We start from the raw sequence: 23857 nt of genomic DNA, 5'->3' as shown, positions 1-23857 counted from the left end.
CCGTGGTGCCTCCCACTTGCCCCATCTGTACCCTCTCCACTCTCCGGGCCCTGCTCCCCCAGAGCCTTACTTTCTCATGAGGAGACATCTTTGACTTCTGCACTTGAAAGAGCCTCCCACCTGTCTCCCCGCCTCCCGCCTTCACCTGTCCCTCCCCACCCCATCTCCACACGGGAGCCTCGGTGATCTCGGTGATCTTTCTAGAAGGCCAGGTTAGCATGTGCTGCACCATAACCTGCCCTTCTCCGACTTTGGCATCTCATCTCCGGCCCGTCTCACTCGCTTCCACACACCAACTACTCACCGGATACTCTCCCTCCGTCGGGGATTTTGCTCATGCTGTTCCTTTTTCCTCATGTCCCTTTCTCTAACACTGCCCCTCAGAAAACTCCTACTCCTCCCTCAGGAGCCAGCTTGAATGTCACTTCCGGGAGGCCTTCCCGGATTTCCCATGGCAGAAAGAGTGAGTCCCAGCTCCACAGTGTTCTCCATATTCTTGACTAAAGTACACGCAGCCAAGGGTTTAGAGCCGCAGGCTTCAGAGTCACACCAGCAGCTCTACCTCTGTGTGCCTCCTTTTCTTGTGCAAGATAAGAATAATAGGGGCTTGGCCCCGTGGTGTAGCAGTTAAATTCACGCGCTCTGCTTCCGCAGCCCGAGGTTTGTGTGTTCGGATCCCAGGTGCGAACTGCCGCACCACATGTCAAGTCATGCTGTAGCTGTGGCCCATATAAAAAGTGGAGGAAGATGGGCACGGATGCTAGCCCAGGGCCAATCTTCCTCAGCAACAAGAGGAGGATTGGCATAGGATGTTAGCTCAGGGCTACTCTTGCTCACACACACAAAAAAAGATAAGACTAAAAATAAGATTTCCACTCCATTGGGCTGGAGTAGGGATTAAATATGAAAATATATGTAAAATGCTTAGCACAACTGGCAATTAGCTAGCTCTCAATAGATGTCAGCTGAAGTTTTTATATTGTTTTATTAAACAATAAATAGTCTAAGAGCTTCTCCGGAGAGGGACTCTATGTTATTCACATTTCAACTGAGAACTGAGCACAACACTGGCACTCGACAAATATTTAGTGGATTTGATCCAATCCACTGGGTTGGATTTTTCAATCCATTAGGATTAAATTTAATCCCGTCCCATTGAATTGAAGACTAAAGGAACCATGCTCAATGATTGAGCTGAGACTAATGTAGTAAGGGACACTTCAGGCCTGATAGGGGTGGGGAGACCGTGGGGGCAGTGGAGGCTTTATGGAAGCCCCCCCAAGACAACTAAGGGCTACTGCAGGAGGCAGGCTGTGGTCACCACGAAGGGAGCTTGTGTGGGGTCAGTGCGTGCGAAGGCCTAGGCACTGGGCACGCGGGCTAAGCTGGTCAAGTCTGGTGGGTCTGCAGACGCACGAGCCCTCCCGCCAAGCAAGGCCAGGGCAGGCTGGGAGTAGGGAGCCCCCCCCCCCCTTGGAGCTCACGGCCCTCCGTGCGGAGGCTGGGGCCCTGCTGCCTGTGGACGGCCTGGGATACCTCCTTGCCGCTCTGCAGGTGCCAGCCTGCTCCTGCTGGAACCCTCACCCTGCCTGGCAGGCTCTTGGTCAGGGCTGTTGGTCCCACTGGGCCATCAGTGGCTCCCATGTGGAATGTTTTCCCCACAGAATAAGCATTTCCATAGTGGCCGCTGGTTTTCTTTTCACTTTCCATATCCTTCCCCTCCACCCTGCCTGCTCTCCCCCGTACTGGAGCCTGAGAAGTGCCCCCATCTTTCTCTCTTCTCTTCCTTCCCCACGTCCTACCAAAAGTCGACTGTGTGCATGTGCTGGGATAGGGCTGGGGCTTCGAGGTGAGGAGCCAGCCCGGGGTTTGGCCCAGGGAGTCCAGTCAATGCCAGATGCTAAAGGCACAGTCCTGTGCTCAAGGTGTCTCACCCCCAAGCTCCCTCTGACTCGCACATGCACAGTTAGGAAGTGAGCACGGAAGGCCTGGCCTGAGACTTTCGAGGATTTCTGAGCACGGGAGCAGGATGGGCTGTGACCCATGCGGTTACACAGGCCTCGAGCTCGGAGGGTTTTGTGCTGTGCTGTCGCCATCTTGAAATTATTAATAGTTTTTGAACGAGGGCTTTCCATTCTCATTTTGTGTTGAGCCCTACAAATTACGTAGCCGGTCCTGCTCAGGAAGGCCTGAGTGGAAAGATCCTCGAGGAGTGAGGGAGGCAGCCAGGCTGGACTGGGAGTCGGGGCAGAGAGACGTCACTAAACTCAGGAACCTGGTCACTGGATGCAAGCTGGCCAGGGGCTCCCCATCGCTAACTGCCGGCAACCGAAACGGCACCTTGGCCCTCCTTTCCCACTCTGCCAAGACGTGACGGGCTGCCGAGGGGCAGGGCCACTCCCGACCCTGGGGTTGGCCTGAGGATGAGGGACAGGTCCTGGGAGGGGCCTTGGAAACGCTATCTCTCTCTAGTTGGATGAGACGCAACAGTCAGGCCCTCAGGTCCCCAGGGATTCTGGTTTTCAGCCTCTCTGCTCCTAGGACCCTGTCTGATAGTCTCCATGTCCTCTCATATCACGTGGCTCAGAGCTGGAGAGAGCACTTGGGTCATGCCTGACCTGAGTGGAACAGAGCAGGAGGACGCCAGGCCTTTCCCTGCTGTCCTCCAGGTCCTCCCCGGGGACACACTGGCCTTTAGACACAGTCAGCCTGTGTTCAGGGAGCGGGTACTATGTGCCAGGCACTGAGCTTGGAGCTTCGCAGACATGATCCCTTTTAAATGAATACCTGGCAGCATCCATGCGTCAGCTGGTGGTCCACTAGGAGCCCTGAATCTGTCCCTCTTGTCTTGTGTTTGACTAAGATCTGGCATTAGCAAAAGAAATTCCAGAAAGGGTCCAGTAGATCAATCTAGTGCTCTATGGGCTGTGAGGGACCCTGGTTTCCAAATAAAATGTGCTTCCTACAGCTCAGAGAGGTGTGTATCTCTCTGTCTTCCCATCCTCTTAGGGGAGCCAGGCTGGGAGAAAGGAATGGAAAGAAGCCCTGAGTCTGAGTCCCAGCCCTGCCACTCCCTGTGGGCACTTCTCGTTCTATCTCTGGGCTTTGGGTTCGTTGCATAAGAGGAGTGAGTCTGGCAGGCTCCTTCAGGTTCTGATATAATGTGATAATGTGTCTACACTGTTGTTCTTTTGGGTCGCTTGTTAGTGAGCAACTCTTACTGTCTAACCCAAATCTCTTCTGCTGCCACTTGCTCCCTGTTGGGTCCTCATCTCACTCTAGTCAGATGGGACCAGGACCCCATCCCCCAGCATTCTGAGACTTCCTGTAGCCAGGCAACTTTCAGACCACCTGCCCCTTGGGGCTTGGAGGGAAGGGGTCCAACCCTCCCTCTGCTCTTCTTCCTCCCTTCCTGCCTCAGCCTCAGCCCTGGGCTGGGGAAGTGTGGGGAGCTATTTGGCCCTAGAGAAGTTAGGCTGTTGCCCTGGAGCCCAAGCAAGCCCCAGCTGGCCTATGAGGTCCCTGCTAACCTGCCTGTTACTGCAGGTAAGAGCTATAATCAGAAACCACTGGGAGCCCAGGCCCACATGAGAGAAAGGGAAGGGCCGGGGGCGGGGCGGATTTTATTCCAGAGCTTAATTGGTATAATTGCTTCTTCTTCTGCCAAACCAGAGTTGGTCTGGATTAGCTCTCCCACCTGTGGATGCGGAGCTGCTCTAAAAGATCTTTTAGTTCCAGACGGTGGATTCTGCTGGCTGCTCGGAGGCTCATTCAGCTCCCCACCCAGATGGCAGGGAGCCCCTGGGCCCACCCACCCTAAAGGACCGGGGACACAGGGCAGCCTGAACCCTGACTCCGTGGGGTGGGGGAGCTTCCTCAGAGATGGCTCCACCCTGCGGGGCCGGGCAGGGAGAGGGTGGGAGGGACTTCTCCATAACCAGGCAGCTGACCCTTGCGGCTCCCCAAGGTTCAGAGGTTCCTGGGGGGAGGGACCCAAGAGTGGGGAGGGAAGAAAGTAAAAGCCAGCACTGATGTTTTCATCGCCCCGCCCCGCCTCCCCTACTCCTCTCTGGGCTCCTTGGGGAGTCCACCTCAAAGGGGGTGTTTGTGCTCACAGCCAAGACCACCAGGAGGACCAACACCGACCAGGGCCCCTCTGGACAGCCTCCTTGTCGGAGGGAAAGGGAATGCTGGGTGGCAGTCCCTGCGCCGTGCATTTGTCCACATTTAACCTCAAAACAGTCTCTGGAGTGGGAGAGTATTCAAACCACACAGCTGAGGAAACCAACCCAAAATGCGAAGGGAGGGGACTTGTGGCTCCACCTGTCTGAGGGCTGAGCCCACGCCTCCCATGCTCACAGGAGCCCCCAGGTAGAATTGCCACATAAAATATAAATATTGCATGAGGCCCTGCTTACTCTAAAAAGTTATTTCTTGTTTATCTGAAATTCAAATTTAACTGGGTGACAAGGATGTTTATTTACTAAATCTGGCAATGCCACCTTGGGTCTGCTTCTCACCCGAGCCCACCCAGCCTGAGTGAAATGCCTGGAACACAAATTCAGGCCTGACTGCCTTCTTCCATGAGCTCACCCACCTCCTTCATGTGCCAGTTTGCTTGGTTCCCCCTCTGGCATGTCGCCGTCCCCAAGTATCAGGAACAGGGCTGCAGACATGTCCCCTCCCTGCCCCAGGCCTGCTCCACCTCGCCCTCCAGGAGAGGTTCTTTCTCACAGCGAATAGCAGCCAGAGGCTCGTCCAGCCCAGCCCTTCCTGCCCAGGGGCGCCCGTCCCCATCCAGGTTGAGCTGGGCCCACCCTGGGAGAACTGGCCCTTCTCAGGCCCTCCTGCCTCCGGGTTGCAGGAAACTCAGGAGGTGGACTAAGAGGGCCATAGGTTACGTGTGACACGGGCACACACACATGTGGGCACACGTGTGTACTCACACGTGTGCGTATGCATGAACAATAGCTTCAGAAGCCCCCAGCCTCCCAGAGTAAAGGCTGTCTCCCCTTGCCGGGTCCCAGCCCCGCCCCCGTCTGCCCCACAGCACGGTCCCTCTTTCTGTCTGGCAGGGCTGTCGTCTCAGCTCCGCACGGCCTCGCCTGTTTCCAGGTTTTCTCTCTCACCTGGCTCCCGCACCGTCCCAGCACCACACATGTGCAAGGCACGTGGATTTGGCGTCCGTCCGACAAGCTGGACTGGCACCCCTGCTCTGCAGCTCGCTGGCTGTGTCAGCTCGGGCGGCTTCATCACTGTGTGAGATGGGGCCAATCAGAGCTCGCTCCTGGGGGTGCTGCGAGGACACAGAGCCACACTGGCACCTGCCATGTGACAAGGGCTCAAAACGTGGAAGCAAGGATTACTATTGGTGTCACTGTAGAGCTGCTCCCAGACCAGGGCTTTAGAGAGGAAGGGGGCCCCCACCTTGGGGAGTGAGGCCCCCTGGGTCTGCTAATCCACCCTGTAGGCCAGCAGTTGTGGGGAGGAAGGCCCAGGCCTGTCAGACGAGCCAGGCCCCAGCCCCTCCTGGTCCCGCACATCCAGTGGGTTGCTGGGCCTTCTATCTGAGCTCCTAGGGGCATCTGAAACCTGGGCCCACTTCCCCCGTCCACACTGGTCCTGTGCTCTCCTGCCTCGAGGCCCTTACTCCTGGCACCCCACTTTCCACCTCTTCTACTCTAAATCCTGCCTTCCCTCAGGCCGTTTGTCAACGTGGTCCTAAGTGGGACTCAGGGCTCAGCTCTCTGTCTGTGGTCTCTGGGAAAGCTGGGACCAAGATGCTGCCTCCACTGAGGGACCTCCCCAGAGTCAGGAGGAGTGTCGGGCACCGGTTGAGGGAGCCTCTGTGGAAGGGGGAAGGAGGTGGGGGTGATAGATTTGGGAGTGGGACTAGAAAGACCAGGAAGCCTGACCCTCCCAGGTAAGAAGGGCTGTCCCACCCTCCAGATTATGGTAGGCTCGGTCAGACCACCAGTTTGGGGCTTGGAGGGGGTTAGGAGTGCTCCCATTCACTTGTTTATTCAAAATTCCTTTCGAGTGCCGTCTGTGAACTACGAGTTGTGCTGAGTGCAGGAAATCAAACCTGAACCCACTGCCTACTGTTGTCATCAGCAGGTCCAGGCAGCTATGGAGGAGTCCTGGTCCTGGAGTAATTGAGGACCAAACCCAGAACAAGGTCTCCCAGGACCAGCTGAGCACCAACCACAGGAGGAAGTGGCCTTCTGGCTCCTCATTCAGTCTTCCTCTCTTGTCCAGCTGCCCATGTTGTTGGACCAGAGCATCGAAAGCTCTGGGAACCTGGCCCCATGCTTTAGAAACATCAGTGTGCTTGGGACTCAGTGGATGGCCTGGGAGTCAGGTTAACATTCAGGTTCTGATGCAGTGAGTGGGAGGTGGGGCCTAAGATTCAGCCTCCCTAACAAACTCCCAGTGATGCTCCAGTGGGGATGGGAGGATGGAGCCAGCACGATCAGGCTGGAGGATGTAATGCCAGGCCTCCTTGAGGGGGTAGACAGGCAGATGTGTAAGTGTTGGAGACTGTCGATGAGCCAGAGGCGAGGTATTCTGGGAGCATTCCAGGTTGGCATAGAAGTCAGTGAGGCACATAGACGTAGCAACTCTATGGAGTGTGCTGGTGACACAGCGTGATGGTTGGGATGTGTGCTTTGGAGCTGGGTTGCCTGGGTTTGAATCCCAGCTCCACCACTTACTAGCCAAGTGACCTTGGGCAAGTTACTTAACCTCTCTGCACCCCATTTTTCTCATTTGCAAAATGTCAACCTCACGGGCTGTGAACAGTAAGTGACTTGATACACACAATGCCCTTAGAACATGGTAGGTGCCCTCTCGGTAAATGGGGGCTCTAACCTCATCAGGAGGTGAGATTCAAATGGGGCTCCAGGGTGGAGGACCACCCACAGGGGCTCTGCCCCGCTGAGGCCAGGCAGGGGGTTCTGCTCTCTGAGAGTCCTGTAGTAGGCACATCCAGGGGAGTGGAGCTGCTGTGGGAGGCCGTGCCTATGGCTGGCTGAGCTGCTGGTGATGCCAGGCAGAGCCTCGGTTTCCCATGTGGGTGGTTGTTTTCTAGGCAGGTGTGAGATAGGAGCAGGACGACACTGACGTGCCACCCGTGGCCCCTGGCTGGTAGGATCCCAGGCAGCTGGGAGCGGGGCTGGGGTGAAGGGGCCCTTCATGTGCAGGGAGGAAGTAGGGCAGGGACATTCTTTACAGGGTGCTAAAAAGACTCCCAGGATTGCCAGGTGACTTTTTTGTGCCAGGAAGCCTGCCAGGCCAGCTCTGTGCTATCCCAGGTCAGGAGCAGCAGGGATCACCATTAGGAGAGGACACTTTTGAGGACTGGACATGGGGCATGGTCAAATTCACTCCTCCAGCTTCTGTGGATGTGGCTGCCCCTTCTGGACACAGTAGTATGTGAAGCAGCTGTCTCTGTGCTGGTCTTCCTGCCTTCAGCATGGCTGCTCTCCGATGCCAGCATGGTCCACAGAAGAATCTCTCTGAAGCAGAAATCCGGCCGTGTCCTTCCTTTTCTTAAAACCCTCCAGTGGCCCCCCCATTTCCCTTAAGGGCCTGGCCTCACTAGCTTCCCCTTGCACTTCTCTCTTGTGCTTCCCCCACCCGCTTCCAGAAGCCCTGCTGAGCCCCTCTCAGTCCCTACAATGCTGCCTCTCTATTTCCCACACGCCATCCCTCTGCTTGGACCTCTTTTCTCCACCTCCTCCCCTGACTAATTCCTCCTCAGCCACCAGGTCTCCAGCTAAACATTCCCTTCTCCCAGGGGTCTCTCCTGAGGCCCGGGCCCCTGTGCTCCTCAGTCATCGCTCTGCGTGTGAACGTCAGCTCGGCTTTCCCACTGGCTTGTAAGCTCCACTAGGGAGGGCATGGACACTGTCTTCATAGCTGATGTTTATCACCACTTCCCAAACCTGTCTGTGCATAGAAACATCTAGGGCATTCTTTAGAAACAGATTCCCAGGCCCCACCCTGGACCTTGTGAAACAGACTGTCCTGGGAAGGGCTTGGGAGCCATATTTTCACAAAGGTAAAAATATGGGTCCCCAGGTGACTCAGCCACAGTCAGACCACCAACGGCACAGAGACTGTCATTGCAGGACCACGTCTGGAGAGACAGGCCTTGCCAGAAGAGGCACTCGCTGACCGGTTTTGGTCCCCTCAGGTCAGGGTTGATGTGGGTGGGAGGTCTTTCCTGACTGCAGCTTTCAAGGACTGTCCTGGTCAGTTTGGGCTCCTTCCAAGGCTCCAGTGTTGGCCTGTTCACCACGGCCCCCTTGCTGCTGAGATGGGGACTTTCTCCCAGTGGCGCTTGAGACTTTTGGCAAGAAGAGCTCTGGCGAAATGGCTTAGGGAAGAGATGGGAGTGCTGCTGGACCTTCTACAAGTGGCTCATGCTGTTGGGATAAAAGAAAGTCACCTTTTCCCGCCCCCAGGCATGTCGATTCTTCTTTAGGTTCCAGATTATGGAGCCTCAGACCTTTCTGGATAAGGGCTGGGGTGTCCATACACCCGTGTGGTAGAACCAGGCCTCAGAGCAAAGCCTCCTCTCAAGATAGTGAAGTCTAGGAGCAGATCCATGGTCACAGGCCAGCTTATCTGGTCCCCGTGGGACCAGTTGCATAAGGTGATGGGGTTTCAACCCAAGTCCCAGACCAGGAGGCAGAAGACAGCAGCGTGTTGATAAAGGACATCAGGGCTCGGGCACACTTGTACAAAGCTAAGATGGGCCGTTGCCTCATTTTGCTGGGCTGCCAAGATCTTCTAGAATCACATCAGAAGTTCTCATATCCCCTTGGAATCTCTGGCTGTACACACATCTGTTGACCTGTTCTGAGAAGTAGCATATCAAGGACCTCAGCTGTGGCTCATCGGGGCCCCCAAAGGTCATCAACCAAGCAAGAAGCCCCAGGACGTTGGCAGGAGCCCCATCAAACTACTGGGTCCTTAAGAAGGCAAGGAGCTCGTGGTGCTAGGGTTGGGTGACAGGGAGTGGCTTGCATCTTTGGGAAAGCATTTTCTTTGGTTAGGTCCCGAAGGAGGACAGTCCCTCTGTCAGTGCTGGGACATCTCTATTATATAGCCTTGGAGTGGACAGGATAGTGTCACACCCAGAGCAGGGGCTATGGCATAGATTTGGAAGCCTAAGGCTGTGGGGGAAATACTAGTTACCACAAACTATGGGATATGGGGCTATGGGTTCAACCTTGGGTCTGAGGGGGAGAACTGGTGTCATCGATAGGAACGCATGGCACAAAGGCTGGAGAGCCATGCGTTGGAATGGAGGTGAACGTGGGAGCGTGAGGAGGCAGGATGCAGGCTGAGTGGTGGCGTGTTGCAGCCGCAGTTCCAGGGTACCAGGCACCTTGAAGGCCCTGAGGGGTCCTGGCTGGCCCCGCCCGGCCCAGTCCCAAACCTTGGTCTGCATCTCACCCTGGATTGATCCTTTCCATCCTCTCTTCCCCCAGGCGCCTAGATGCCAACCTCATCTCCCTGGTCCCGGAGAGGAGCTTTGAGGGGCTGTCCTCCCTCCGCCACCTGTGGCTGGACGACAATGCACTCACGGAGATCCCTGTCAGGGCCCTCAACAACCTCCCTGCCGTGCAGGCCATGACCTTGGCCCTCAACCGCATCAGCCACATCCCTGACTACGCCTTCCAGAACCTCAGCAGCCTTGTGGTGCTGTGAGTGCTACCTCACCCGTGCCCCCTGGGTCCTGTGGGGGCTGCATGTCTGCCCAGGGCTGGGTTGGAAGCTGGATAGCTTTGCACTTGTCTATGTGCTATGGACCCTTGTGGTCTTAGTTTTCCCTTTGTAAATGTGGATGATTGTGCCCTGTTGACCGCATGGGGTTATCACGAGGCCAGAAGACACTAGAGCTATAGAGGTGACACTCAGGCCAGATTGCCACAATCAGAAAACAGGAATTAAGTATTATTTTCTCACTATGCGAATGTATGAACTATACCATGCTAATTGGAATGTAAGTCAAGAATTTCTTAAATGATTTCCGCCATATTTGACAACCAGATGACGCAGTCTCATGCTTTGGCACAGGCGTAGGGTAAATTCATCTCGTTTCCAGGCCTAGAGAAGCAGAGAAAAGCCATCACTTGTAATTAGACAGCAAAGCCCCGTCAGGGTAATTGCCTGGGAGCTGCATCCCTGGCAGGAAATGTGGACCGGAGGTAACTCTGCCTTCCCGGTGGGGGCTTCAGAGTGCAAATGAGCTCCCAGCTAATGGCTCTGAGTGACCAGTGAGTTTGCAGGGTGGTTACGAGGGTGTGGAGGTCGTGTGTAATTGCTCTGGGTTGCACACTAACTGCTGCAGGAACATGTGTGTTAGTGACTCTGCCCAACCGCAACACCGCCTCCCCTGCTCTCTGAAGTCTGGTGGGGCTTTCCAAACCAGGGGACGGATGATGCTCAGTTCCATCTGAGGATGAAAAAGCAGGCACCAATTTGTCTAATTCTCTGTCCTGGGAGACTGGAGGACCAAGATGGATATCCTCACGGACCACATCCTTCTATCAGGATGGCCATGCCTTCCCACTTCTGGGAGGCAGTAGGGGTTTCATGGGAGGTAAAAGAACGAGGTGGCTGACTCTAACTTTGGTGACATCCCTGCGACATCATGAGGGAATGGGGTCAGTTCCCTGTCAGAGACAAGACTACTAGAAAAATGAGGGCTCAGGATGGGTCCCAACAAATGAGCAGGAGCAGGCCTTTATGGGTCCCCTTCTGGGGCACTGAAGAGTCAGAGAAGTGTGAGATGTAGCCGCTGCCCTCAAGGGGCTGATGGCCTCAATGAAATAGCAGAATAAGTAGGGAAGAGAGAGCTGATGATGTGCTGTAACTCGTGCCAGGAAGCCAGCCGACAATGCAGGCTCATAGCAGCCTGGGAGTCCCAGGGCAGCTGAAGCCACTGTAGGAGGGGTAGCTGTGTGGGGCGGTGTGGTGGGTCCTGGCCTGGAAAGACCAGGAAGAGCTAGCAAGGGAAGAGAAAGAGAGTGTTCCAGGCAGGAGTCGATAAAGACGCGGAGGGAAAGTCGGGTGTTCAGTGGCCAGCAAATAGGCCGGTCTGGCGGGAGCAGAAGGATCCTCTTGCAGAGTGTGGGAGAAGAGGCTGGAAAGGTGAGTTTGGGGACTCAGAGTCAGAGGAAGGAGTCTGGCTTTTATCTGCCAGTGGGGGAGGGGAGCTTGAAGGTTTTCCTGAAAAGGTTGGGAGTTGTTTAGGAAGGCTAATTTGAAGGACTGATGGGAACAAGTGGAGCCTGGAGAAGCAAAGTCAGTCAGAGGGCTCTGGTGTATCAACCAAAGTCCAGTGGAGGGAGGTGGCCGAGGGATGGAAGGGAAGGCACGGCCGTGAGGGATGTTTCCAAGGGAGAGTTGATCTGATTTAGAGGTTTTCGGAGGGTGGTAGACCAAGAAGAAGAGGAGTCAAGGATGCCTCCGAAGTCTGGTTGGGACCCAGGGAGTGGCTCGAGTTAGGTCTGCTGCAGATGTAGGAGGGATAGGGGCTCACTAGGCAAGGAGGGCCACGGGACCAAGGAAAGAGAACCTATGGTGCAGAAGTGAAGCTGAAAGGAGAAGACTGGCCCCTTCCCGTGGAGCAGGCCAGAAACCTTACCCCTCTGTCCCTCACCTCCTCCAACTCCCGGGAGGGAGGAGAGGGGCTTCCAGCAGGACGTGACCGTGAAAGCTGTCCAGGGACTGTGGGATGAGCTGTAGGAAGGCCCAGGGGGCAGATAAGGAAGATTGGGTGTGACAGGAAGCAAGACAGAAGTTGGGTTAAACCCAAGCAGTGGACAGGGGTCTGGCTGCAGGTGTGAGCGGACAAGCGGGGTGGAGGAGAAGCGGCTGCTCGTCAACCCAAACCCTGTAATTTCATCCCGCTGCTCTGACATGCCTGGAAACCCTTCCTATAGCTGCTGCAGCACTGACGGACACCGAGGTAGCACTTAACCTGACACCAGTGGTGTCACGAGTGTAAATCTGGTCTCTTCATCTGACTATGAGCCCCAACCCCCTGCCCCAGGCGGGGCTGCTGGGCGTGCCCAGGATCCCGGGTGGAATGAGTGCTTTGGAGGAGGAAGTTGGAGACCTGGAGCTGGATGTTTAGGAAGCTGAGATGGTCTGGACCAGAGATGCCGGGGGACGTAGAAAGGAGGCCAGGAAGAAATGACAGTTTGGTGAGAACTGGGATATAGGTGTGGAGGAAATGGGAAAAATTAAAACCGCTTGGTAAGGGAAGGTAGCTTATTCCCAGAGATGGGGGCTGTGTTTTCCCTATCAAATCAGAAGGTCCCTGTGGGAGGGGTCTGTCTCCCCACTGGAAACTGATGGAGCAGACAGGACCCCAGACTCTCAAGACTCCCATCCCTACCCATCTCTGTTGGCTGACTCTGCCTGTTGCCTTTGTGTTTGAACAATGTGTTGGAGGCCAGCCTGATTTCTTCCTCTTGTAAGTGGTTTTATTTTCCTGCCTGAAGATGTTTTTTAATTCTTGAACTCTAGACTATGTCACCATGTAGAATATTCTGCATCCAATTTTCCAGGAACAATGTGTGCTTTTGAGCAGAGGATTCCATTCTTTCTTCCTTTTAGAGAATTTTCTTTGGTGTTATGTCTTTGAATACATCTTCTGTCTCCTTTTTGGATTCTCTCCCTCAGAGACATCAATTAACCTGAATCTCCTTTCTGTCTTCTACGTCTGTTAGTTTCTAGCTCTTTTACCTTTTCGTCTCATTCAGCCGTGTTCGCCACGATTATCTCAAGCTTTTTCTCTGACACCAATTTGATCCAGCAGCATCTACGCTGTTCCTTGTTTCCAGTTTATTGACTAATTTTTTTAATGATGTAGTTTTGGTCTTCAATTTGTTTCCTTAGTCTACGATATCATTTTTTCTTTCATTTTTAAAATTTCATCTTTGAAATATTGTTTTCCTGGATTGTTCTGCAGCAGAAGGCAATTGTGATAAATTTCCTCTGTGCTTCATACTGAGTTATGTTTTCTTCTAGCCTTGGGACTTGGCCTGTCTTTTGCATCCTCTCGTCTCTTCTCCCTTTGTTCCCTGTTGTGTGTTTCCATAATTGCCATGTGACCTCTCTTTTCTGGCTTATGCTTGTAGTTCTGTCTACTTGTTCTGGCTGCACCATCTTTGACCCCCTGGTTCCGCCTCCGCCCCGCAGTGTGAGAGCTGGCGCTGGGTAAACGCACTTCCATTTGCGTGTGCCCTGTGCAATGGTGAAGGTGGGGTGTGCTCTGGGTGGCACCCAGGCTCCCTTGGACCACCTGGGCTCTGCCCTCTGCAGATTCAGGTCCTGTCCCTGTCGAGTTCCCTCCCTCAGCCCTGCCTGCCCCTGGGCTCCCAGTCCTTTCCTCGTCTCAGTGAGTAGCCGGGAGACTTATTTTTCTTTCCCCTCGCACCTGTTCTCATTGGAGGCCAGCAGTGGGGAGAGGAAGAAAGGATATCCACAGAGCGGCTTCTCTTCAGGTTGAGGGGCTTCAGGGCGAATTCTCGAGTTTGGTTTTCTTGCCAGTTCACCTTCTGGAGAAAGGGGGCTGACTAGGAGCCCCAGCACCTTTCCTTGGCTAGTGGTGTTTGCAGTTTACTTACCTCAGGCTGTGTCTCTGCCTTTGCTTCGTTGCTACGTGTACATTTCGGGTGGGCCAGGGGCCTTGTTTTTGCTATTTTCCTCATTTCATTAGGAATTGGGAGGAGAACATTCTGTGACTTATTTTTAATTAGCTCTTTACCTTAGAAGTCTCTCCCAAACGGATCTCCTGCCTCTCCCCACCCCATATGCGCTCTGGCCAAGCCCTTCGCCATCCTGCAGACACACCGGGCTCTTCCCACCTCCCTGCCTTTGTCTCCAGTTACCTGCCTCTTCAGATCACCGGCCCTCCGGGTCCTTCTCTGGACCACTGCCTCTGTGAAGCTTCCCTGCCTCCTCTGGCCTTACCCATCTCCCGTCTCTGAGCCTGTCATCTATGGCTCTCTCCAGCTGTAACAGAGAGCTTAGCCTTTAATTATATGTTGTCTACAGCGGTTTGCTGTTGGCTCCCACAAGTGCGTCTGGCCACTGAGTCAGGCAGGCTGGGTCCTGGGGAGCTGGGCTGTAGATGAAGCCTCAGACTAGAGCCTCCGACATCAGGACTCTCCCCAAAGCTGAGTGGGAGCCTGCTGGAGCCCAGGCCTGGGGCGTTCCTCTCGCTTTCTCCTTCAGTAGGAAGTCAGAACAAGGTAGCCCATGGTCAATCCAGCCTTGGAGACTGTGACTTCAGAAGTCACTCTTGGCCAATCATTTTGTCCCTGGAGAAAAGGAGCTGGGCCACTGGGGTCAGTCTGTCCATGTTTCTGCCCCCACTTTCCTACTGAAGCCACCATCTGCCCACCCCCCGACTCCCCCGGGCCCCGATGCTGTGGGCACCCATTCTGACGTGGCTCTCCTTCCCACACAGGCATCTTCATAACAACCACATCCAGCATCTGGGGACCCACAGCTTCGAGGGGCTGCACAATCTGGAGACACTGTGAGTGTGGGTTGTGGTGGACTCTGTCCTGCCTGGTCATGACAGCCTGGAGCCCTGGAGTCGGGAGGGAGGGTGGCAGAGGGAAAGGCCGGCAGGACTGGGATGCTGGCTCTGGCTCCGGGCTCATCCACATTCCCTTCCCTGGCCCTTTCTCTAGAATGTTGCTCCAAATGAATTCCTTCCTCCTTCAGGGGGCGCGGAATTGCCCTCTGGGAGTTTGGAGTGGCCCAGAGAAGGGGAACCTAGGATCTCTGCCAGCAGAGACCACCAAAACAATGAAAATTTTAGACAGAAATGGGAACAGTGAGGAGAAGCTAGAAGAATTAGAATAGGAAGCCTGGGAACGGGAGGTTGGGGGTGGGGATGGGGCTGGCTCGATGGCAGTTTGACATCTGTTTAAGGGTGGCTGCTGACAGAGGGAGTGTGACATCACAGGGTAACACCAGTCCTGTTTGCCAGTTGACCTAACGAGCTAGATGGTTAATGGGGAGATGGCCCTGTCAGTGCTCTGGCCTGCCTGTAAAAAGCACCCAAGCTGTTGACTCTTAAAAAGCCGTACTATTCACACGTCATCGTCCTGGAATTCAGTTACGGTCAGAATGCACCCAAACCCACCCATCATTTCCTCTGGACTCCTGCCAGCACCCGCAGAGTGGGCTGAGTGGGCCCCGCTTGAGCAAACAACTGGCCGGGCTCTCTGAGCACTCCAGCCTTGCCAGCTGGGGTCCCTGGGCTCCCACGAGGGGGCTGGCAGCCACGGCCACCTGGTGCAGGCCTGGGAGGGCAGCGTCGGGGAGAGAGGGCCCCCAGGTCACCAAGTGTGGGCCCCTGAGGCTGGGGAAGGGCTCTTGCTGTGGGAGCAGAGGCGAAGCTGCTCCTGCCCCCCATACACACACCCTTTCTCCACCCCAAAACACACACCAGAGCATCACTCCTGGGGCAAGGGGTTTTCAAGAGTCCAAAGCAGCAGAGAAGAAAATGCTGGGAGACAAGCTGTGACCTGAGGAAGGATGCGTGGGGAAGACCGGGAGGCCTCTGCTGTCCATGTTTGTGGCTGCGGAGGGAGGGATGGGAGGCAGAGACCTATGCTCCGCTCCTCTTTCCTGTGGGCAGGAGACCAGGGCCGCGGTTACTCCCTTGGGCTCAGCCTGAAGCAGGAAAAACAGCAGAGCGGCTCCAGCTCTCCCGCGTCCTCCCGCTCCAGCTGACTGAACACCCAGGAGTGCGGTGGGGGGGACGGGCCCCAGGGTGGAGTCAGGAAAGGGAACCTCTTCCCACTGCTGCGTGTGACTCAGGCTGTGTGTGTCCCTCTCTCGCTGTCATGGACAGTCGGACAGTTACCACTGGACATTCCAGCCTGCTCAGTCAACATGCTAACTGATGTCCAGGAGGGTGGCATGACCCCAGAGTCACTTCCTCAGTTAGAACAGAGTGATCTAGGGCGTCTTAACTGAGAAAACGTAAAACATGAACGTCCCTAGCTTGTGCCTGCCGTCCTCAGTCATCTGGGTCGACTGCGAATTGTGTAAGCCTACTACGTGCCAGGTGCCGGAGGATTCCGAGTGAGAGAGACGGCCATGACCCTCTCAGAGCCCGTGTCCTCAGGAGACACGGATCAGTGTTTAGAGCTACTGGGTGTCAGCAGAGCAGGGGGATCCAGTGTCACCTTCCCTGGAGTGTGGGGGCCGTTAGCTGTGCTGGGAATTGGGGTGAGGAGGAGGCACGTACACTGGGTGCGGGTTGGCACCTCTAAAAAGCCAACCAGCAGTGATTTCTTCACTTTTGGGGCATGCTGCCTAATTCCTTCTCAATGAGCCACTGGACTGCCATGCACGCAGGGCGTTTGGCTCAGCTGGTGCTGGCTTAGCTTCAGAGCCGTCCTGCCGCTAAGCACCATGGTGCCTTTCATCTGCAGGAGCACTTGGCCTCGTCCTCAGAGCCCAGGCTTGCACCCACTTTACAGGTGGGAAAGCCAAGGGGAAGAGACTGGAAAGGTCCCCACTTCACACTGTGGAGGCAGGACCAGCTGGTGGCATCAGACAGCCTGTTGTAAAGCCAGCTCCACCAGCCGTGTCACCTTGGGGACATTGTCTGCCTCTGGGAGTCTGGTTTTCGATGACACCGATGATACATTTGACCTCACAGCGTGGGCGTGGGTTAAATGAGATGATGTATGCAGGGTCCTGACAGCCTGGCAAACCGCATTAGGAACCTGCCCTGTGCTCCCTCCTGTCTCCCCATCCCTCCTCCGAGGGCCTCTGTCTCAGCAAAGCCCCTTCCTTCCCTGCCCTTGAGGGTAAGTTCTTCTTCCAACTTTTAATCTCCAGTTAAAAAGGAGAAAGTGTGTTCTTTATCCTCTACCCTCCAGAGCAGTTGCCCAGAGCCTGCAGGGCGTCCAGCAGTGGAGAAGGGAGGCATGCCTGGAGAATAAAAGGAGAGAGACAGATAGTCAGGCCTTTTAACTGTTGCATAATTGGCTCGTTCTCAGGCTTGGTTATTGCTCTGGAGCCTTTCCTGCGAGCTTCTCACTGGAGGGTATTTCTCCTTTGGCTGTAAATCTCTGCCGCTCCGGCCTCTCACCTCTGCAGCAGAGGGAGGATCAGAGCCCCTGGCCCTGCTGTGGCTTGGCTCCCTCGACAGGCTCCTCCGAGGAGGGAGAGCAGCACCCAGTCATTCCACCTGGGAGGAAGGCCAGGTGCGGGCATGCACACGTGGTCCCGCAGCCACCCCGTGCCACACATAGCAGGTGATGCCTCCATACAGCGCTCACGCCACGCTCTCAAGCCCTCCATGCTGCCACCCCACACCCAGCACAGTGCAGAGACACCTGCTGCAAATGCACCCATGGCAGCGTGGCCTCTGTTAGGTCCTCTGCTCTGGGGGCCAGACTGCCTGGGTCCCACCAGAGGTTCTGCCTCTGCAACCTGGCTCAGTCAGAGCCAGTAGCCCCACCTCTGTGAGCCCTGCTTCCCTCATCTGCACAATGGGCTACCCCAAAGGATGAGCGATAAGCAAGGCACTCGTGCACCATGCTCTCTTTTACTCCGAAAGAGCCAGGCAAATCCAAGTGATGTGGGCAGGCGCCGGGGGCTGGGCACCACTGTGCCCTCTCTCCTGCTAAGCAGAAAAAAGCAGGCAGACTCCAGGCCCTGGGCACAAGCCTTGTGCGCTCTGCAGAGTCTGATGGCGCAGGGAGAGGCTCTGGGGACATTTCTCCCGTTTCAGCTGATGCCGTCATCATGATTCCAGACCTGACCAAGACACCCCAGCTCTGTCCTGCGCCCATACCTCCTTTCTGCTCCCACACTGGGGATGCCCCACTACTGGGAAGGTCAGAATCAGAGACAGGCCATCCCCCAGCCCGTGAAGTACTGTTTCCTCCACTTTCCAGATCAGACCAAATCCAGAGTTGTGGGGCGAGTGGCCCAAATTTCTACAGTTTGTGAGTGATGGTAAACCACTAGGACCCCAACCTCTTGCTTCCTGATCCATTGCTCCATTTAGCACCAGCTCCTGTGAGGTCAGATCAATTACAGGACTTCCCGTGTATCTAGGTTGAGAAATAAGAGAAGGCACGACCAAGAACAATTCTGGGAAGGTTCTCCTAGGAGGTCTCAGGGACCTGAAACCAGGCCCCTGCGCCCTTAGGTCAAGGCTTGGAAACACATTCTTGGAGGCCACGCATGCTGTTCAGAGCTGTCAGCTAATGATCCTTGAATCCCCAGCTACACTTACCAATGAAATCAGTGCAAAATAAAAAAAAACGCCTAGCACACACAATTACACCTGAGGGGCCTGCCCCTACTCCCTAGTTTGGGAGTTTGATGTCTGGGTCTCAGCGAACTCAGAGGGGGCAGGGCCTAGGATGGAGCTGGGGCCAGCGGTGCCTCCTCTCCCTCGGGCCTGGGCTATGATCTCTGGGCCTCGTTATAACCTCATTCAACGATCAGACTCAGTTGGAGCTCCTGTGCTGGCTGAATCTTTCCCCTTTGGAGGGAGCCTGGGGCCATATGGGAACAGAAACTTCCAGCTCTAGCCCCCTCTCCAAACCAGGACCAGCATTCAGCAGAGGTCTGGGAGGAGAGGAGGGCAGGGCAGGAATCTGTGGGATTCTGCCTGATAATACAAAATTGTGCATTCTGTGTAAAACCTCCTCTGGGGCTGGATGCCCCAGTGATCTGCTTTTACAGAATGTTTTTACTTCAACAGCAGCTGTGGCTGCAAAATCCTCTGTCTCCATGTCATTGAAACCACTCATGCCAACAGATTTTGCTCTAAGCTGGCTCTGACTTGGTCCTGAAAGTATCCGGCCACCTCTCAGTCCCAGGCACAACAGGTAGCCTTCGGACAGGGACAGAAAACCAGGCAAGTTTCCACCAGAGGTGCTTCCAGGGCTCAGGGGCGTCCTAGAGGAGAACACGGACCGGACCCGAGTCAGCAGACCTGGATTCCGTCCTGGCTCTGCCACCAGCATGTGACACGTGCAAGTCACCTGACCTCCCAACAGCCTCAGTTTCCACAAGTGGAAAATGGAGACGATAGTTTACAATTCACACCATGATACTTGCGGTGCCTGGAAGACTGGAGGTGCTTAACCTATGTTGGCTTTCTCTTTCCCGTCCACCCACTTAATGCTGGATGGACAGCAATGTGCCTTTGCCCCTAAATTAATTAATTACTTAACTTTTCTTTTCTTTTTTATTTTTTGACAGCGATGGGTCTTAAGGTGGCAGGGAAGGTATTGGCCAGAGGTGTCACTTCACAACTGCCCATGGCGTGACTCATCTCCTCTGTAGGGTGGATAGTCAGGGCATACTGTATTAATCTCCTGTGGCTGCTATAACAAATTACCATAAACTTGGTGGCTTTCAAAAACCCCAGAAATTTATTCTCTCACAGGCTGGAGGCCAGAAGTCCAAAATCGAGGTGTTGTCAGGGTTGGTTCGTTCTGGAGGGTTTGGGTTAGAATCTGCTCCATGCCTCTCTCTTACCTTCTGGTGGCTGCTGGCAATCCTGGGCTCATAGATGCTTCACTCCAGTCTCTGCCTCTGTCTTCACATGGCCTTCTCCGTGTCTCTTCTTATAAGGACACTTGTCGTTGGATTTAAGACCCACCCTATTAATCCAGGATGATCTCATCTCAAGATCCTTAGCTTAATTACATCTGCAAAGGCTCTTTTTCCAAATAAGGTCACACTCACAGGTTCCAGGGGTTGGGACTTGAACATATCTTTTGGGGGCTACAATCCAACCCACCACAGCCACCCACTGGCAGGCTCCACGGCAGGGCCCTCTGGGGCAGGCTAAGGGATGGGGCAGAGGTCCAGATGAATCTCACCATTTGGCCTCTAATCTTAAGGCAAGTGCTGATCATCTGTCTGATAATTCCCTGCAGTTCAGAGAATGAAAAATATTTTTTTCTCAAAGGCTGTTGCATCTTGTATCTCATTTATTCCTCCCACCAACCACTTGTTGAGGACGACAAGACAGGCTTGTGTATCCCTGTGTCACAGGTGAGGAGACTGAGGCAGAGTGGAGGACTTGCCCAAGGTCATCAGTTAATTAAGAGCCAGGGTTGGAACGCGGGTTTCCCTGCCTTTGGCCCAGCATCAGCCGTCGGCCCACACTGCCCCTCAAGGCCAGCCCTGGAAGCGTGGAGGAGCTCTTTCCTCGCCAGTTCTTAATCATCTTACATTTGTGGGTTTATTAGCTGCAAATTTGTGGGCTTTTGTGGCTTATAGAGGAATTTATTGTTCCATATAAAATCTTTTTTTCTGGCTTCCCTTCAGAACCACTAATGACTTCTGACAGGCAGAAAATTGAGCTGCCCAGTGAGCATGTCCCGTGTCTGTGACCGTGACAAGTTATTAATAGTTCTTCCCAGCACAGCATTCCCTTTCCCGTTGCTGCCGTGCTGGGGTAGCCAAGGTCGCCGTTAGTGTCACTGCTGCCCCTTCGTCCCCTGCTGGCAATGGGGCCAAAGCTTCCGCTCTGAACTCCCCGCCGAGCACCCTGGCCAGCTGGTCTGGAGTGGACGAGGAGGGAGGCAAGGAGGGGTGGGGCCCCGTGGGAACCACTTGGCAGTAGGTTCCCTGGTAGATCCGTGGAGAGGAAACTCAGAAGTTCAGGTCTGGCCCTGAGAACAGTGGGAAGGAGGAGCTGGTAACAATTGACGATTACCACCGTATTTTCCTCTGTTTCTTTAGATCCACTTGTTCTATAAATATTTATTGAGCTTCCAGGCACTGGGGAAACACTTATGAACAAGAAAACTGTAGCCATTGCTGTCACGGAGACTAAAGGGTTCTAGACCAGGAGTCCTAGTTCTTTTTAACTTATCGCTAATGTGCTATGCCCAGAATTTCTGACCTCAGCTCCCTAACTCCGTAACCTTGGCGTGCCCCAGGTCGACTCCTGCTCACACTCTCTCCCTCTTGTTCTCAGCTGGTCTCACCGTTGTCAATACTCTAGATTTGCTGATGGCTCTGGCACAGAAGTCGTCTGTGTCCTGAACTCCGGACTTGACTATCCAAAGGCTTTCTTGACATGCTCATGTGGATACCTAATAGACACTTAAACCGAACCCCAAACCTCCCCCCAAGTCCCATCCCACTAGAAGTCTTCCTTGGCTCAGTGATGGCAGCTTTATTCTTGCAGTTGCTCATGCTCAAACCTTGCAGTGGTCCAGAACAACTCTCTTTCTCTCACATCCCACGTCCAAGTTGTCAGCAAGCAACATTGGCTCCATCTTCAAAATATATTAAGAATCTGACCACTTCTCACCCTCTCCACTGCCACCAGGCTGGTCCAAGCCCACGTCCTTCCCTCTCTGGGTTATTGCAGTGGCCTCCTGTCTGGTCACTCTGCTTTCACCCTTGTCATTCTACAGTCTTTTTCAATACAACAGCCAGAGGGACTCTTTTAAAACACAAATCAGACATGTTCCTCTTCTATTGGAAACCCTCCAGTGGCTCCCATCACGCTCTGGAATGGAGCCAAAGTTCTCCATTGGCCCACAAGGCCTCAGATGACATGACCCCCTGCTACCTCTCTGGCCTCACCCTTCTTCAATCTTCTCCAGGCACAATGGCCTCTGCAAATACACCACGTACACTTCTGCCTCAAGACCTTTGCACTGGCTGTTTCCTTTATCTGGAATGTTCTTTCCACAATTATCCACCTCCTTCAAGACTTTGTTCACATGGCACCTTTTCAGTGAGGTCCTCCCCAATCACCACTTTTCGACCGCTTCTCCCTCAACTCTCCATCTCCTCTTCCTACTTAATTTCTCCCCAGCACTCCATGGTCTGATGTCCTACATTATTTACTTATTTAGGCAGTTTGTCTCTGTCTCCCACCTCGCCGTGTGTTTTGTTCATGGTTGCATCTGCAGCACCCGACACAGGGCGTGACACAGGAAAGATACTCAGCAAATATTTGTGGAACAATGAATGGCTATATGGCCCCTGGCAATCTCTCTTCCTCTCTGAGCTTCAGTTTCTCGATCTGTGCTATGGGAGCACTGGACTATCTGATCTCTAAGGTTCTTCCCAGTTCCAGTCTGCCATGTTCAGTGCTAGGCAAAGTCACCAGCCCAGACCTCGTCCCTGAACCCCAGACTTAAGAATCTACATGTTAGTTCTCTCCAAGCCCAGGAGCAGCACAGATGTCCCATGTTCCCTAACTCGGAGAAATGCCTGGACATGGGCCGAGCCCACTGGGACGGTCCCCCATCCTTGCCTTGCGGCAAGGTCACTGTCCCACAAGCCCCATGGTTCAGAACCTCAGGACCCCTACTTTAGAGCAGCGAGTTGAGGTCACTAGGAGAGATCCTCAGGAGCACCTCAAAGCCTCCGGGTCCCTGCATTAACAGCATCTAGGTGAGGGGGTTCTGCCCACAGGGATCTGCCCACATCTAGAGGACGGGGTCCTGTTCTGAGTATCATATCCTAAGAGTGACAGGGGCTTTTCTGGGGAGGGTGGTGAGAAGATGAAGTGTCTACAAACCTTGACTCAAAGAACTTGGGGAATCCTTAGGTGGAATAAGATGATTGTTTCTGGAAGACAGAGGACCCATACTTTGTGGTTTTCCAGCTGAAGAGGTGAGGGCCAGGGAGGAAGAGGAGGTGGTGCTGGCTCAGGAGGAGGAAGGATTACCGGTCCCAGGAGCAGCCCAACAGCGGCAGCACCGACACGCGGCAGTCAGTGAGCACCCTGCCGTTTAGACAGTCCAGGCGAAAGCTGGATCCTCGTCCGACTGGAATCCCACAGATGATTCCCGCTGCGGGGGCAGGTGGACTGTGACCTTTGACCTCCCTTCCAATTCTAGGCTTCTCTGCCCCCTGGTTCTCAGTTAGGGCAGGACAAGTAATCTCAGTATCGGAGAGCAGCAGCTTTCCTTCAAATCTGCACTGCGAGTGCTTCAGGGAGCCTCTGAAGTTTCTTCCTGCGCGGAGGAGAGTGTAGGTGGAAGAAGGTGGAAGGAAGGTGTGTCTGTGTCTCTCAAGAAACCGACGACAATTTACTAATTGCTGCACTTATTAATGGGTGGCCCTTTATGTAGGTGGTTTAGAAGGTAAAACAATGCCATTAGTCATAAAGCTTTGTAGGTTCCTGGCTCACTAAGTTGTCTGCCCTGAGCGTGTGGAGTCAGATTCAAGGCAGAGCCTCTGTCTGCAGGGCGGGAGAGCGATTAAGACGCGTTTTCATTGTGCTCGGCTTTGTTTATAGGCCTCCAGGAGATGAAAGAGCTAGGCTCACCCACATTCCTCGATGTGCCTTACCTTTGACCTGGCAATAAACACAGATATTAGCCTGGAGAATAGAAGTGTAAGGAGAAGCCCAATTAATGATATTAATCCTCTTTATTGCTGTGAAAAGTAGATAGACCAACCTGTGTGTCTGCTATTGCCGTGTCTGGTGAGTGGAAGCGTCTGTCCCATGTCTAACGTCTGGTAAACGAAGAGGGAAAGGCAATTGGCAATGTTCGAACGTCTGCCCCGTGCAGGCTCTGGACCAGGTGAAGAGAGCAGCCTCATGTCAAGAGATCCCTGGTTTACAGGTGACGAGACACACTGAGCAAAGTTAAGTGACTGGTTCAAGATAATCCTGTGGGCGCCTCTCCCTGTAGGGAGAGGACAGGAGCTCTCCCTATGCCCACATAACACACAGAAGGACGTCCGACCTCCAGTCGTAATCGTCTGGCTTTGACATGTTTGTGCGCACCTGGGGGAAGCCTGAGCTTCCCTCTGTTTATCCTCTTTCCCATTCTCCCTAAAACTCTCTCCT

The 23857-nt window shown here is 54.3% G+C and overlaps 1 protein-coding gene across 1 annotated transcript in view; it reads left to right on the top strand.

Annotated features, from left to right (window-relative positions):
• Positions 1–23857, top strand: part of LGR6 (leucine rich repeat containing G protein-coupled receptor 6) — a 111452-nt gene that overhangs the window by 61895 nt on the left and 25700 nt on the right. Inside the window, exons 5-6 of the mRNA XM_004438949.3 lie at positions 9501–9716; positions 14498–14569. Coding sequence (XP_004439006.1) covers positions 9501–9716; positions 14498–14569 — 288 coding nt within the window. The remainder of the gene's footprint in view (positions 1–9500; positions 9717–14497; positions 14570–23857) is intronic.

The sequence above is a fragment of the Ceratotherium simum genome, chromosome 36 (genome assembly GCF_057802395.1).
Source record: "Ceratotherium simum simum isolate JZ-2026a chromosome 36, ASM5780239v1, whole genome shotgun sequence".
Taxonomy (NCBI): Eukaryota; Metazoa; Chordata; class Mammalia; order Perissodactyla; family Rhinocerotidae; genus Ceratotherium; species Ceratotherium simum.
The sequence above is the reverse complement of the archived record's forward strand: the minus strand, read 5'-3'. Positions and strand labels throughout refer to the sequence as shown.